Raw genomic sequence first — 15,865 nt, forward strand, 5'->3', positions numbered from 1 at the left:
GGAAAAGAAAATCATCACTGCCATAATAGAAAAGGAAAAAAGAGCATGCCGTAAAACTTTCTTAATCAACAATCACCACTGGCCTGCCATCAGCCTGAGATATGGAATATTGTGGTGGTTGGGATTCAACTCGTTGCACATAAATTGGGCGGTTCTGTTCTACCATTTGGAACGCCCGGGGATCATGAACGCGTCTGTCGCAGGTTAGCTCCGGGGGACTGAATGTGAGTAAGATTTTTTCAGCCAACTTACCGCGCATTACTGAGCCCACTGCCAGGTCGTCTTTCGCGAGGAGGGATACGTCCATGAGGCTGGCGGCTTCCTGGAGTACTCTCCGGATGATGGGGTATCTGGTGATGAGCAGATGTTTGTACCACTCGCACAGTAGGGAGCTGGCGTTGCTCCGAAGGGGCTCGAGGCTGTGAAAGATCCTGGGCATGTTGGTCGGGAATCCGGGTCCGGATAGGCTGGTGACTGGGCTGGTGACGCGGGTGCTCGATGAAATAGTCCAGCGGACGAGACTCACGCACATCGACAGAACGAACAAAACCATCGGCATACTGTTTTCCGGAGGCGGGATCATGGACCAGGGGACGGTCACCATCAATACGTGGATTCCAGGTAGTAGGACGGGGCTCCTCAACCTTTGATTGTCGGACATGGTCCATGCGGGGGCTACGATCAACAAAGTAAGGTGCCCGAAGCTCAGGGCGAGAGGTGGGATCCACTGCGGCTCTGTATGAACGATCCCCAGAAATACCCATAGCGGCACCTACTCCAGAAGAGGGCGGCATGTTTGTATGCACAGGGACATAGCTCATTGGGTCAATGACACGCGGGCGATCCATTTCTCGTCGAGTACTTAGATTGACCTGTGACGTGAAGGGGGCAGATGGCCTTTCACGCTGGTGACCTATCAGTAAAGAGTGCTCCGCTGGAGGAAGATAATCCCGACGGAGAGATTGTTGCACATCCTGCGAGCGGTGCTCAGATCCCAGACCATCGACGCTGCGATATTGGACTCTATTTTGTTCTTCTGAAATAGTGACAGGGATAGACATTCCAATAGGTCTCACATCCCGGGGGACATAATGAGAATCATGCTGGAGACCAGGATAATAGGCCAATCTTCTTCTCTTAGAAGTTTGATCATCCGGGCTACCGGGACCAGAAACATTGCCATAGGTCTCTCCAGAGGGGTGACCTGGGGTTACAGAACGAAGCGACATTCGTTTCGTCATATGCTCTAAGCGGGTATCTGCACGTCGTTTTTCCAATGGCCACGGGCCTTCGATGGATGGTAGAACGTGATCCTGAGGATATGCACCAGATCTCGCTTGAGAAGACATAGCAGTCTCAGTCCTAGGTCCAAGACCAGGTCCAAGTTGTCCCTTGATGCCATGTGTGAATTCTTGAGGTCCGCCTGGGAATAAGGGCGCATTAATCTTCTCGCCAGCTGGTGGCATATAATTTCTTTCGGGTCGCGTTGACTCCACCATGAATTGAGGTTTACCTTGATGAGTGGCACTGACACTTCGTGGGTCCGAAATTTGGACATCATGTGGTTTCTGCATAGTTAGTACCTGAGGCCTTCCACTCATCCCAAACTGAGGGAATGGGCGCTGTTGTTGTTGGCTTTCCAATGGAGCACGCCTTTCAGTAATACCTACGTGGTTTGAAGTGGCCATTAGTGGTCGCAAAACCGGTATTTCACCAGAAGGGGGTCCAGAAAAGATCCTAGGGTTGTTGGGTTCCATTGGGTGTGTGGGAGGGAGTTCCCGACGTCTGGCAGGCACCGGCGGATTTTCTTGAACGACAGTTGATCGGTTGGCATATCGTGGACTTTGCTGTTCAATAGGGGCATCGCCGGGTTGAGGCTGTTCAGTATCCTGTGCCTCGGCTCGATATCTACTCAAAGCACGGTTCCAGGCTTGGTATCTGCTAAATCCACGACGATCGATGGTCCTTTTGGCGGGCATCTTGGTAAAAACACGGAATCCAGCTGCAACTTCCTCGGAGAACTCCCGGGCGGGATCCTGATTGGAAACAGCTTCGGCACTGATCGGCTGGGTCTGGATCTCGTGAGTCCTAGGAGTGTTCGATAGAATTACCACACTCTCGTCCCGAGTGTCTGAGGCAGTGACTGTCTCATCATCCGTCTCACTATCATCGTCATCATCGGATATGACGATCACCTCACGGAAGACATCTTCTAACTCGGCCTGACCGTTCTCATCGTCACCACGCCACGCAACCACCTTGGCTAGGGTAGGTTGCTCGACAGCGGATCTGGCGTCATGAAATGACCCCTGCTTGAGAAGACGATCATAATCAGTGTAGAGGTGACGAACATGTGCCACTACCGCCAGTTGTGCTCGGCGAGCCAAAGGTAATTCTGATGCAGTTCCAACTTTGCGTTGACCCTGACATCGTCGATGTCAGGCAACCCCGATCTTACAGTTTGTTTGAGTCACGAATGGGACATACCTTTTGAAACGAAGTTTTGATAATTTGCCAGAGGTCTTTGTCCGGGATATTAGGAAATAAGTCTTTGATAGTATCCCTTGCCTCTGTATTGATCACTTCTTGAGAAGCTTCAGGGTCAGATGATGGGCGATTGGCAAGGCTGCCCAAGGTGTGGAAGGGTACTGCCTTCCCCGAGCTGGTGAGATACAGCCCAAGTTCTGAGCAAACTGCAGCAACTACTGTACTCGGGAAGTGATACCCTATCCGATGGACATGTTGGGACAGATTATGCGTATGCAAATGGGGGGTAGTCTAAAACCTGTAAGCAGCGTTCTCTTGGATCCAGATTGATTTGCACTTACCGAGACAGCATAGATCTGGATATTTTCTTTCCTGCACCGCTCCTTACAAGCTGTTGTGAGGTGCGGATTTCCAGCTGGAATGAAAGTATAACCAGTGGGGGCCTTCGCCTCGAAGCATATCTAAGCTAAAGTGAGATTTTTGCTCCGCAGGGGAGAGTGGAGAAATACCTACCACACTTCGAAGCTTCTTCTTCTCCTGGGTCACCGATTCCATAATAACCTTGTGCTTTCGAGCTCTTCTCTGGATGGCCCGACTAGGAGCGCGCCAGGCCGCAGCCGAAGCAGCTCTCCTCACGACTCGGGCCATTCTTTTTTCTTTTTTTTCCACGGTTGGTAGTCAAAAACATACCAAGAGGAAGAGTTTCAACACATGGTTCTGATCCAAGGAGCGTGGGGAGATGTGGAGGATCGGAGAAGTAAGGATGGGGCGGTCAGGTCATATAAAAACTACCACTTTTTTTTCTAGGTCGAGACCCAAGTGTACAAAAGTTCAAGGAAATCCCCGAATATTAGATATCATAAATGGAGCCAGCTCACATAGATGAACTGGGGAGGTTTCAAAAGATAAGAAAATAAAGAGAAGGATTTCCCGAATCCTTAACTCTTTTTAAATGTGAAATATCAAAAATAAAATAAGAGGGAAGAAAATATCAAAAAAAATAGGAAGGTTGGGATGGTGTACGAGGTAAATTGTGAAGTGTTGCGGCCCAAAGTCACCTGCTTCATCCAGGTAAAGTGGGGCCTGAGGCTGCAGCTTCATCACTTCAGGCTTTACTTACTCCGTATTTCTCCACTCCCCAATCTTCACCAATCTTGATAGTGTTTTTACCTTCGAGTTTCTTTATTCTGGGAAAATACAATATGACGTCCTCTCAAGTCGTTCATGCATACCGAAATCTTTACCGACAGGCTCTTAAAGCGATTCGTTATTCTACTCCTGCTCGCCATGTCTTACGATCCACCATGCGGACTGCCTTTCGCTCAACCAACGAATTTGATCCCTCCAAGATCGCCAACACATTGCGCTTTTTGGAACGAGCTACCGAAACTCGTGGTCTGGAACATAAAATCCTGAGGAACATGATGATAGCAAGATATTGGGAAGCCCCTCAGAATGTCAAAGAGTCACGCGTGTAAGGTGGCCCCATCGTTACAACGGAAGAAAAAAAGGACTAGTTGTCTGACTTGGTCGCAGATTAAAAGTTCTAGGTCTCGGTAAAGTAGAGAACCGAATACGCAAACATGCCTATGATCACTATAAACAAACCCTCGAACGCCTAAATGAAAGCTTGGGGACGTGCCTGAAGTGAGGAGAGACAAAAGATCCACTGCCGTTCCGATTCGCTGCACTCCAGATCCTCCGTCAGGCTCCCGTACGTCGCCTTGGGCATAAATTTTGAACGGGGCGCCAAAGCAGCTCTCCCAAAGTGGGAATGGACCCGGGTTTCATTCTCTTCTCAATCTACAAGGGTGTTTCCTCTCCACTCGCCCCGGATTTGGTTGGATATGATCATCTATTGTCATTAAGGTCGGTGATACCCCATTCTTTTTTCGGGTTAGCCCTGCATTATTACAACCTCAACCGAGGTAGCAGATGACGTAAAATCTATCGGGATATCCTTTTACAATCATGCCAGATCACCATGATTGGAAGTAACTCCTTGCTCTGGATCACGTTGTTCTCCCACAGATGGTACGAGAGCTATGCGTCCTGAGGTGTGGATGAGATTAAAATATCAATCTGATATCCGAAGACACCGATATTATCCTTAAATACTCACCGCACCCTATTATACTACATATATGGAGTAGAATTATACGTAATTGTCTGGCACGAGATCATCCAGGTCTACACTGGTTTACGTGGACCCTTGTTACGTACGTTATGAAATCCAAGTCATGAATAAGTTCCAAATGTACTACTAATCAATTTACAACATACTACCCCAACTAATAAGTCCAATTCTTTGTTCTTCGCCCCCTCATCTATATTCATGTATCCATGTAGTCTAGACCCGTTGATATACATAGATCCTTGTCAATAATTCGGCTCCCGTAAAAGTGGATGATTCAGCACAGCTCCGACGTCACATGCCAAATCCCCAAACTTCATGTTACTCGATCTTCATTGAGCTTCAAGTTTTGAGGCTGTGAATATTCATTTTTTTAACCTGATTTTTATTTCTCTTACATAGTATTTCTTATGGTGTTGTTGCTAGATGTGACTCTCAGCCCTTCATGAGTAGCTTCATCTCTTCGCTGTTCACTAACCTCGGACTTCTCAATCGGGAACCTCCCCGCCACTCTCAGCTTCAACAATCCGACTCCCCTCCAAGCGGACCAACAAAGCCTTCCTCACACATCCATGTCGACCATATTTCGGGTCACACATTCCTAGATTCTGTCGAGTCTGAATCGGTCATCGGAGATGCAGGGACATTACCCAGTCCTCCTTTCTTCACAACCCTACCTAAAGACATGGATGGCCTCACTTCCGACTTGGAGGCCACACGACGAATGCCTCAGAATGCCTCGATAACTAGTGAATCTGGAGACGTTCTTAGAAACAATACACTTGAGGGCGAGAGAGACAATACCTCGACCAGCGAGGTGCACATACAACCTGACGATGGCGAATTGGCAGAACTACCGAATCACCTCGCCGATAACGACTCTATACCAAGGCAGGAAACAACGAACGGGCTTCAAACCAACCAGGCTCAACCGTTTAATCTAGCTGACCTGAGTCAGATGTCATTACCAGCGGATGATGGCATGAGATGCCTCAGGAACAAAATACATGCTATCCGGGACCTGGATCTAGGGAACAATGAAAAGGCAAGAATGGTCCACGATTTGATGACAGAAAACTATAAGTCTTCTCGGCCAATTCCACTCACGTCTCCAACGTTACCATCGTCAAACCTGGACCCGCCCCTCAGTCCTTTATCACCCGCTGGGAAATTACCAGACCCCACTCCAATGAGCCCGACGCTGCCAGAGTCTGACTACCAGGATGAAGAAGTGTTTTCAGTCTCGGAGGAAGATTTACAGCCCACATATGTACCAAAAATAGAGTCCGAATCGCCTGACTCGCCTGTGGCCGAGACAGGCGACGAGGATCCGGATACCGAAGAGTTAGACGGGGCGCAGCTAGGTTGTCAGCACTATATGCGAAATGTAAAGCTCCAGTGCTTCACCTGTAAGAAATGGGCTCCGTGTCGCTTTTGCCACGATGAAACTGAAGATCATCATTTGATCCGCCGAGAAACGAAAAATATGCTGTGTATGTTGTGTGGGCATCCGCAGCCTGCAGACCAGAATTGCAGGCAGTGCGGCGAGCAGAGTGCGCAATACTATTGCGATATCTGCAAACTCTGGGATAACGACGGGAAAAAGAGCATCTATCATTGTAACGATTGTGGTATATGTCGGATTGGACAGGGACTTGGGAAGGACTTTTTTCATTGCAAAGTAAGCAACTACAACTCCAAGATCACAAACTGAAAATACTGACCCTCTTCAGACATGCTGCGTTTGTCTTCCCATCTCGATCGAAGATACCCACCGATGCATCGAGAGATCTACCCAGTGCGACTGTCCTATTTGCGGAGACTACATGTTCACTTCCCCGGAAACTGTTGTGGTGATGCGATGTGGCCATAGCATTCATAATAAATGCCTGGGAGAATATTCCAAGAGCTCCTTTCGTTGTCCGATCTGTAGTAAAACTATCACCAACATGGAGTCGACATTTCGAAATCTGGATCGGACCATCGAAAGCCAGCCTATGCCCAGCGAGTTCAAAGACACCAACGGACTGATTTATTGCAATGACTGTGGTGCAAAATCAGTGGTCAAATATCATTGGCTTGGCTTGAAATGTGATTTGTGAGTTGAGTCAAATCTCTTCTTTAATGAAGTGGAAACTAATGAACCCAGATGTGAGTCTTACAATACCGCCCAAATTCGACTGCTACAGGGAGATGTCTCTGCTGTGCTTGAGGAAGAAGGCGTCAACGATCCTCCGGCTCGAGCCCGAGCAGCATCCTTGAGTACGGGCGAGGATGCGACTGCATCACTAGCAGCACTGCACCTCAGTGCGAACCCGGCACCTCAGGCCCGACTCGGCGTATCATCGGCTGGTGGGTCAGATCAAAGACATATCTCTTACAATATGACTCGTGGTCGAGCAATTTCGCCCGTTGTTAGCAATTATTTTGGTCTCCCCACAGAGCGGGAATCGGAGAAACCTTCCTCTATGCCATTCTTTGGAAGCATGTCTCGAACGGACAACGATACCGATTTTGGCGCATTGAACTTTTTAAGCAAGAAGCTTCGAGACCACTATGGATTCCTTGCAGGTGATACAGCAGTGGAGGGGGTGTTAGAGGCAGACGAGGAAGATGAAGATGAAGAGGATGAGGAAGAAGAGGAGGATGATGATGATGTTGATGCAGAGTCTTCAACCTCCTCGGTCCCAGGCGAGCAAGAAGAAAATGAAGAGGACGAAGACGAAATTGACATTTTTGGCCATCGATGATTGTCACGAAGTTTTGCGTGATCACCGAAATGATACATACCAGCAATTGAATTGCTGGACTACACCATTTTTCAGTCTTTTTGGAAAATTGATCCATCAGAAATTCCAAATATCACATACTTGTTTCCAACACTGGTCCACAGCCCACTCCTGTACTGGACACACTGGACACACTGGATATTGGCGGGAGGCACCACTTTTGGATCGTGCTTTCAATGATACTTGGGCCAGAATCTATACAATTCCGTGAACAGTTGGATCGCACTTTGGACATTGCGACTTGGAGCCCTTGAGCTGTCCTCACCATCTAAGCCTACCACGAGTATGGCACATGCATATTTTCAATTTAGCACTCGCATTAGCATCGCGATGGGACGAGCGTATGCATTACAATTCCAATATCATTCCGTTTTTTTGGTTTCCATAAAATATCACTTTTTCATATGAGTCTTCTTCTTAGTCCGAATCCCAGACACATACTGTCTCTATCGCTACTAGTAGTACTACCTGAGTAGTAGTATATAGTATTGATAACTTCAGGTTCAGTTCTAGGCTTAGCTTGTCACATCTGTGGACATGTAAATTAAAATTCTTCCACCAGTGACTCCATTAAAATTGTGTTGATTGAAACAAGACAAGAAGCAAATGCCATATAAATGGCCCGCGCTGGTATAGGCCGAAGTATCATCTGATCTAGTACGTATTAGTGATTATTCCTAGGGGCTTATAACTCATACATATTAAACTCAATATTTCTAAAAGTGAGAACTTAATCGGATGTTTAGATTAAATTCATAATAGCAGTCTATCTTAACTTGAATCTACAGATCTCAAGTCGAGCTACTAGTACCCCCACCGGAGGGACCCCACCGGAGTCTTCCCCTTCGGGTCTCCCACTCGGAGTAGATGCTCTCCAGGTATACACCGGAGTACATCATGATCCTCAGGTTTCTCAAACCCCGGGAACAGTTACACGGGATCGCTCCATCTCCGACATGCAGTTCCGACGAGGGGTTCCTGATCCGATACTTAAGAAATCATAGCTTGCAAAGAATCCGAAAAAAACCCTTTTCTCTTCTCAAAATCAACTCAATATCGAATCTTCACCTACAAAATCATGAGTTACCCACAAGAGAGTTTTGGTGCAACTACATTCGCACCAGGGTCATTCTGGGCCCGGAGACGTGAGGTGGTTCGGGTTCAGACTCTTCGACACCAGCTTCACATGCTCAAACAGACAGGCAGATATGATGCCTTTAAACTGAAGTGGCATCCTAGCTACTCAGATCCACCTACCTCCTATCCCATTCCTAATCATCAATTTTGGGACTCTGATGTGGCGAAGTGGATTGAAGGCGCGTGCTACTTACTCATAGATCACTTTGATGCTGAGATTGACGCCGCTGTGAAGGAGATGGTGAGCATGATTCAAGGAGCACAACACCCAGATGGATATCTGAATATCCATTACTCTGTTGTGGAACCTGGAAAACGCTTTACTAACCTGCGAGATATGCATGAACTGTAATTACCACCTTGATACATGCTTGATTTTATGTATAGGGCTAACATGTCTTTGGCAGGTATAATGCAGGCCATCTCATCGAGGCTGCACTCGCACACCATCTTTATTACAAAAATTTCGATCTGTTATCACCGATCCTCAAGTATGTGGATCTTCTAGCTTTAACTTTCGGTAATAAACAGGACCAGATTAATGGATATCCTGGTCATCCGGAGATTGAGCTCGCTTTGTTACGTCTGTACAAACTGTCTGCAGATCCCAAACATCTTCAATTAGCTCAATTCTTCATTGAAGAGAGAGGTAATTCCAAAGGCGGCGCAAAGCAACGTCATTTCTATGATGTTGAAGCTGAAGCTCGTGGTGAAAGTGAGCATGAGTCTCCGGTGTACTATCCTGCTCCAAGAAGTTACTGGTATGATTTCAGATATCTACGTGAAGTGATATAAATAGCTTACGAAATTTCTACAGGTATCAGCAAGCGCATGTGCCTATTGTCGACCAAGAGACAATTGAGGGCCATTCTGTTCGCGCTATGTACCTACTCACAGCCGTAGCAGATTTGGTGCGGATCTGCTCACCTGAGAGTTATACTGGGACAAAGTTCTTGCCAGTTATACAGAGACTCTGGTCTAACATGGTTGAGAAGAAGTCTTATGTGACCGGTGGTATTGGGGCCATGAAACAATGGGAAGGCTTTGGGCTTGATTACTTCTTACCCCAGGGTACTGATGAGGGGGGCTGTTATGCAGAGACCTGTGCTACTATTGGAGTTATGATGTTCGCTGAACGTTTATTACAGGTAACTTTTCCTATATGTTGAAATCATTTATGGATGGGCCTCCCGCTAACGAAATCAGATCGATCTGGATAGCCATTATGCAAATATCATGGAGCTCTGTCTTTATAATGCAGTACTCACTGGTATGAGTCTGGACGGCAAGGCCTTCACTTATGTGAACCAGCTGGCATCTTCAGAGAAAGATATCTCTCAGCGTTTTGAGTGGTTTGAGTGTGCTTGTTGTCCGCCTAATGTCACTCGTACCTTGGGTTTTCTTGGAGGATATCTCTGGAGTCACACGGTGAAGGAGCAAAGTGCCGTGGTCAATGTGCATCTGTACTCAGCAGCAACTCTGAAAATCAACACGGGAGTCTCCACTATGGTGATCAGCCAAAAGACGGATTGGCCGTGGAGTGGTGATGTGAATTTTGATATCCACACTGAGGGACCGGCTGTTGACCTGGAATTACGGTTGAGAATCCCCGGCTGGGCAAAATCATGGAAGGTATGTCTATACATACGACTCACGAGTCTCTATTTTCTATTCTCAAGCTAATACCAATTCTCCCAGATCACTCCTTCTCCTGAGCGATTGGACGTTCGAAATGGATATCTATTCTTGAATTCAGAGTGGTTACAAGCAAACCCGCAGTTTCAACTATCTTGCCCCATGCAACCCCTTCTAGTCCGACCCAATCCGTTGACATTACAACCGGTGGTATATGTTACACGAGGACCAATTGTCTACTGTGTTGAAGATGTTGATCATCCCTGGGAAAAGGAGCATTTTAAGGTAGGTCAACTGACGATACCTGACCTTATTCTAGTAAAGTCCATACTGACCGATTAAGAAAACAATCTTCGACCCCAGTACACCTCTACGAGAAGAGGTACGAACACAGCCGGATTCTTACGTTGCCATCATCGCTGAGAGCGGAGCCGTGGGCGAGCTGGATACGTTGCCTTGGAACCGAAAAATCGTAGCAGATTCTCACAATGAGAGTGCTGGAGAGCTACGTGACTTGTGTTTTATCCCATACTACCTTCGGGCCAATCGAGGCGGGAATGGGCATATGAGAGTGGGATTGAGAGAAAAATCGTTTTAGTACTGACTTTTTGGTTTGAATGTATCATGGTGATTTGGCGTTTTACGGTTAAAATGAATAGCCCATGTCAATTCACTGATAATAGTACTGGTATAGACTTGGTACAATGGTAGATTATTCAATCCTAGAAGAATCGCCTGATTCAGTCGACTTCATCTCACCGTTCAATATTGTTTCTTACGTCCTGTTCACTCCTCGGAGGTTTGAATGATGTTTCATGTGAAATGGTGATCTATCGAAATAGTGACCTCAGTTCTAAAAATCATCACTGAGCTTCACGCGGCAATGTAAACAACGACCTAAATTTTGAAAAATAAAATTCTGTGAAAAAGTTGTTTTTGGTGGTCTTGAACTCTTAGTATTTCAATGAATTAAAAATTGTTTGAATATATAGAACTTGCAATATTGATATGCGATGCTCATACTCATCGTCAACTGGTCAACAGTCAAATTGTATTAATGTTCTCCGCTCTGCTCTGCACTGCTCTGCACGTGACATTCTATGGTTGCAGCTCTCTCCGCGCGCTTCGTCATTCGCGGATAAGCAATCCCTTTGCCGATTGTGAGATTTGCTCTTTTCCACTTCTTTTCCACTTCAACTTCCATTCTTTAAGCACTGTCAATATTCTAAAATTCATTTCCCCTGTCAAACCTCCAGCCTTAACCCAAACACCATACCAACGTGCCTGATCCCAGCAGTCGCATCGCAGACTCGCTGCTATGGCGACTCAAGCGGCGTTAATCGCTGATACCATTATTGGGATGAAGAGGGCATTGCGAAGAGAACAAGATGGTATGTTGAAATTGACTACCAGTCTGTTTGAATCGTCCTGCTGATATTTGTCTCTCATAGATTCCGGCCCCGATGATCCTATCATGCAGCCTACGAACCGTGGCAATAAAATGAAAGCAAACGCCAAATATGTTCGAGAGGGGGCGATGGGATATATCAATTCTAAGGAGTTTTACAGAGAGGTATGTTGTGCATTGCAAAATGATTTTCCTCGAGGCCGTGTGTGGCGACTTGAAAGATCCAAAAAACTGATGCATACTTTCTTTTTTGGTCAATAGAAGATCGAGCACGCTGGCTATACTCGTCATATTCTGCAGCGCAATCCCATTCGCTATGACTCAGAAGGAGAGGAACTCGATGAGGAGGATGAAGATTCTGAGGCTGACACCGCAGCCGCCGAAGAGAATCCATTCTCGGGAATTGCACTAGAGAGTCGGTTACCCAGCTCCAGCTAGAATTACTTCAGGGCTGTATACTGACTTGTCCACTTTTTGCAGCACTCTTATGTCCTTTGAAACATCCGTCCGAACTTCCAAACCATCCTTCGCTGTCCCAACCATACACTTCACAGGCCTTAGAGCAGATGACAAAAGCGGTCGAAGAGAAATTGCGTCAGGAACGGGCTCTCTTATGGCGTGCTCGAAATTTGCATCGACAATTCCTGGGCGATGGTGGATGGATGCCGTGCGGTGATGTCGAGTCTCTCGATGACCGCTTCATCTTTGAGCCGAAAATGGCACACCACTCTCATAACAGATCTGGGGATCCGCAGGAGCCGAATCATACCAGTACCTCTGGTAGCGGTTATCTGAATGGAGTTCAAGATGCATCACCTACAACGTCCACCAGAGAACCCCACTCAAGACAGAATGGGACTGAGAGCGAGATTCAGGCCATGGAAAATGATGTGGAGATGGCAGAGGCATCAACAGACTCTAGGGAAAGAGAAATAGCGAATGCCGAGCCTGGGGCACTAAATACGGCATTGAAATCCGAAGACATGGATGCCGCTGTCAATGATCTCCCACCACACCCCAAGGGCGCAGACGACTCTCAAAACCAAGGGAGTGACTATTTCCAATCCAACTCTAATGACAGGCATGAAGATATGGATACCACTGGTGATGGCGATAGGCACGATGTCAACGCCGATCCCAACAACCAGCACGATGAAGCCGAGTACGATGCAGATATGCAAGACGGCTCTTCGCCAGAGCCACCACGGCGTATGACTACTCGTGCCCAGGCCAATGCCACCAACCCCCAAGATGATGAGAATGGATCTCCCATGTCTCCGGCCGATACAGCAGGTAGCCTTCCGGCCCCGCACCCATTATTCCTGATTCCTGATAATGTTCGACCAGATGCGAACTTCGGTCTCCCTGCTACGGAGGCAGAAGAAACTCGCCGTCTGCTCTGGTCCTACATACAGAAACAAGAAGAAACAGTGCGTGGGTTTGAGCATATGCTTGACTCTTTACTGCGGGCTTGTCACATGAAGGCCGACGTACTGGAATGGTGCAAGGCAGAGGGTCATGTGGGCGAGATGAGTGATGGTGAAGATTGGTATGATCGAGAGAAATGGGGTTTAGCTGAGGGTGAGGATCTCAAGAAGGGAACCGACGAGGATGAGGTTGAGACTGTGGATGATACCCGAACTGCAGCTAAACGAGGCCGTGGACGACGAGCTTAGTGTTCTCGTCCCTTTCCCGGTTCTTCTGTTTTAAATCCTTTTTGTTCTTGATCATAGCGTGGTGTTGGTGGAAATACCTAGTCTTCGGTTTTTGAGGGGCACAGCCAGGTGGCTTATGTATTGACTGATGTTGGTGTCAATATACCCTTGAATAAAATACATACTCTTTTCTCTTCTTCTCATTGTGTCAAATTTGGCTCCTACTTTGAAATATTCTGAATGATGTTACTTATCAAGATTCCAAGGTTACTCGTCGGTGTCACATGCAGTATGCTAGACCCTTACTCTGCTTTTGATATTGGTCAACCATGACTTGGACTTCGAATCTCCGCTTATATTCCAAGGTTGCAAGAATCGGACCTGCTTCTACCAGTGCGTTGAATTAATTCTCTCCATTAGAAGAAGTTGTGGTGTGGGGTGGTATCCAGAACTACGACTACTGGTCCTCAGTCTACTACCTAATACCATTCCTTTGTTCCGTTATACCGGGCTTAACTATAGGATGAAGATAGACCCAGCCACCCTATAATTATTTGTTTTTCCCCTCATAACCGCCCTTTACAGAGCCGACCAAGGAATATAGGGAATGTCCTAATTCGATAAGACGAGCCAGTATATCCGAAATTTGCCCGGGCTCGACTCTCGAGTAGGTATACACACGAGATCCAGTCAAACAAGGCAGATAACATGTTTTCCTATTTCCGTAAGAAGCGCAAAAATGGGCGTTGGGTAACTATATACCGCGAAGATATGATCATAGCCGTTTTCTACCTATCAAGAGAGTCATCTACTGCGATACACATCACAGCCATAATGGGATTATAAACATTTGAAACAAACGACTATCAGTACTACCCAGTAGGTGGATGGGCAGAACCTACCACACCACGACACATACATACTAAACTCTCTTAACGCCCAAAGAGAGGAAGAGACCAAGTTACTGGTATCTCAAGTACTATAGGCGCCTAGGTAGCATAAAGCTCAAGATGTCAGTGCTTGTGTTCAGATGTTTGATAGTTGACTCATACATAGGTAGTGCGTAGTTCGGACGACTGATTCTACAACATTGGGCTTCTCGCTAGTGCTCATGGTTCTCGTTCTCAAGACAAGAGCGTAGAAAATCCAACAGTGGGGGTAAATCATTAGATTCCCCATTCAAGGCTATAGATGGACCCTTTCTCTTATAGAAAGGGGCTTCAAATTATGGCGGCCAGAAGCCAGAGCCCTGGAGTATTCCCAATCTATAATAGCCACGATCTTCAAAGTCTCTGGATCCACCATAATATTATGTTGTGCGAAGTCGTTGTGGCAGAAAACGTACTCCGGAGCTTCGATTTTCTTCCTCGGCAATACATCATGCTGGGCCTTGCCAATGCTCGCCAAAGTGGTATCATAAATCCAGAGGGTCCCCCAGTTGTAGACGACTTAATCTCACGGAGAGTGGCTAGGTGTTGCTCAATTTCAGGCCAAACCTGTTCCTTTTCCTCTTCCGGTAGATTATCCATCGTCACACCAGAAACCCTTTCCATAATCAGAGAACAGGCCTCATCAACCATTAAGGCCCATACAACCTTGGTACAGGAATGTTGCTAACTTGGCGGATGAATTGTAGAGTTGCTGCTTCGTTCCGGAGTCTTTCTATCCCAAACCATGGGATCACGGTTTCCCCGTCTGGACAAATTGGCCACTCGCTGGGACGTAGAGTTCGCTTAACCATCAAATCTTGGGTAAGATAGTACTCCCTCTCATTTGTCCGCCAAGTGCACTCTGGTATCGCCTTGTCTATGTACTCTGGTGTCGCCTCGTCTGCCGTTTCGGGTAGAGGATCCATATTGGCTATAGTGAATTAATAGGCTGGACAAACTATGGAGGGAGCTGAAGGGCCCAAAGCTGAGAGAAAGAGAAAATATGGCCATACCGCTCGCGGACTACTGCTTCCTTATATCTTTCCAGGGTCAGAATTACACTGCATGGGGGTCACTAGGTACGCCCCAGTCTCAGCCCAAATTCCCAACACGATTTAACCGTGTTCTTTGCTTCTGGCTGCCTCATGGTTTGACAATCCCTGTCAATATTAGGCAAAGTAAATCACAGAATAAAAACTATTCACTCCTGAACGAATACAGACTAATAATTCAGGAGTGAAGCAAACAATACATAACAACACATTGGAAATCTCTTGAAGATTCATTGTCATGCTGGCCAAAATCAACGGATATATGTGCACTGCAGCAAACTGGTGCCCGTGAGATATAGGAGTCTACTCAGGTGCTTCTGTTACCAAAAGTGGTAATCGGAGTTCGAAGTTCTAAAAGAAGAAATCATGATTCCAGATGATCCGAGTTATTTCACACCTTTACATGCATGTGTATTCAATCCAGAGACTCAGAGCTATGTCCGTCAAAGCGTTGTCAGGATGTGCCGATATCCGTCAACCCTAAAACAACATCAACTTATTGCCGCATATCCGTGAACAAATGAGAGTAACGTCATAGTCGGCGGATCTGAAATGCGAGAACCGACATAACTCATCTATATATGTAAGTCAATCATGATATTGTTTCATTCAAAAAAACATTCATCATACTCATCCTAT

General features: G+C 46.6%; 5 protein-coding genes across 5 annotated transcripts; 4 read left to right on the top strand and 1 right to left on the bottom strand.

The window, feature by feature from the left end:
- Window positions 1-61: 61 nt before the first annotated feature.
- N7483_011470 (DUF2293 domain-containing protein) lies at window positions 62-3,135 on the bottom strand (the record flags this gene model as incomplete). The annotated part of the gene is made up of 5 exons (XM_057094897.1): window positions 62-218; window positions 253-2,423; window positions 2,488-2,778; window positions 2,829-2,948; window positions 3,001-3,135. 5 exons carry the CDS (start codon window positions 3,133-3,135, stop codon window positions 62-64), a joined length of 2,874 nt encoding a protein of 957 aa, XP_056940868.1.
- Window positions 3,136-3,689: 554 nt separating this feature from the next.
- N7483_011471 (uncharacterized protein) lies at window positions 3,690-3,965 on the top strand (the record flags this gene model as incomplete). The annotated part of the gene is made up of 1 exon (XM_057094898.1): window positions 3,690-3,965. The coding sequence occupies one exon, from the start codon at window positions 3,690-3,692 to the stop codon at window positions 3,963-3,965; it is 276 nt and encodes a 91-aa protein (XP_056940869.1).
- Window positions 3,966-5,066: 1,101 nt separating this feature from the next.
- Window positions 5,067-7,371, top strand: N7483_011472 (RING finger and CHY zinc finger domain-containing protein; the record flags this gene model as incomplete). Its single annotated transcript, XM_057094899.1, has 3 exons — window positions 5,067-6,302; window positions 6,355-6,719; window positions 6,771-7,371. 3 exons carry the CDS (start codon window positions 5,067-5,069, stop codon window positions 7,369-7,371), a joined length of 2,202 nt encoding a protein of 733 aa, XP_056940870.1.
- A 1,117-nt stretch (window positions 7,372-8,488) lies between these two features.
- N7483_011473 (glycoside hydrolase family 127 protein) lies at window positions 8,489-10,780 on the top strand (the record flags this gene model as incomplete). Its single annotated transcript, XM_057094900.1, has 6 exons — window positions 8,489-8,895; window positions 8,955-9,308; window positions 9,365-9,695; window positions 9,754-10,179; window positions 10,246-10,467; window positions 10,526-10,780. 6 exons carry the CDS (start codon window positions 8,489-8,491, stop codon window positions 10,778-10,780), a joined length of 1,995 nt encoding a protein of 664 aa, XP_056940871.1.
- Window positions 10,781-11,500: 720 nt separating this feature from the next.
- N7483_011474 (RXT2 domain-containing protein) lies at window positions 11,501-13,266 on the top strand (the record flags this gene model as incomplete). Its single annotated transcript, XM_057094901.1, has 4 exons — window positions 11,501-11,573; window positions 11,634-11,755; window positions 11,852-12,005; window positions 12,071-13,266. The coding sequence occupies 4 exons, from the start codon at window positions 11,501-11,503 to the stop codon at window positions 13,264-13,266; spliced, it is 1,545 nt and encodes a 514-aa protein (XP_056940872.1).
- Between the last annotated feature and the right edge of the window lie 2,599 nt (window positions 13,267-15,865).

This window comes from Penicillium malachiteum (assembly GCF_028827825.1).
Source record: "Penicillium malachiteum strain IBT 17515 chromosome Unknown utg000005l:1.0-9002435.0:326005.0-9005861.0, whole genome shotgun sequence".
Classification (NCBI taxonomy): Eukaryota; Fungi; Ascomycota; class Eurotiomycetes; order Eurotiales; family Aspergillaceae; genus Penicillium; species Penicillium malachiteum.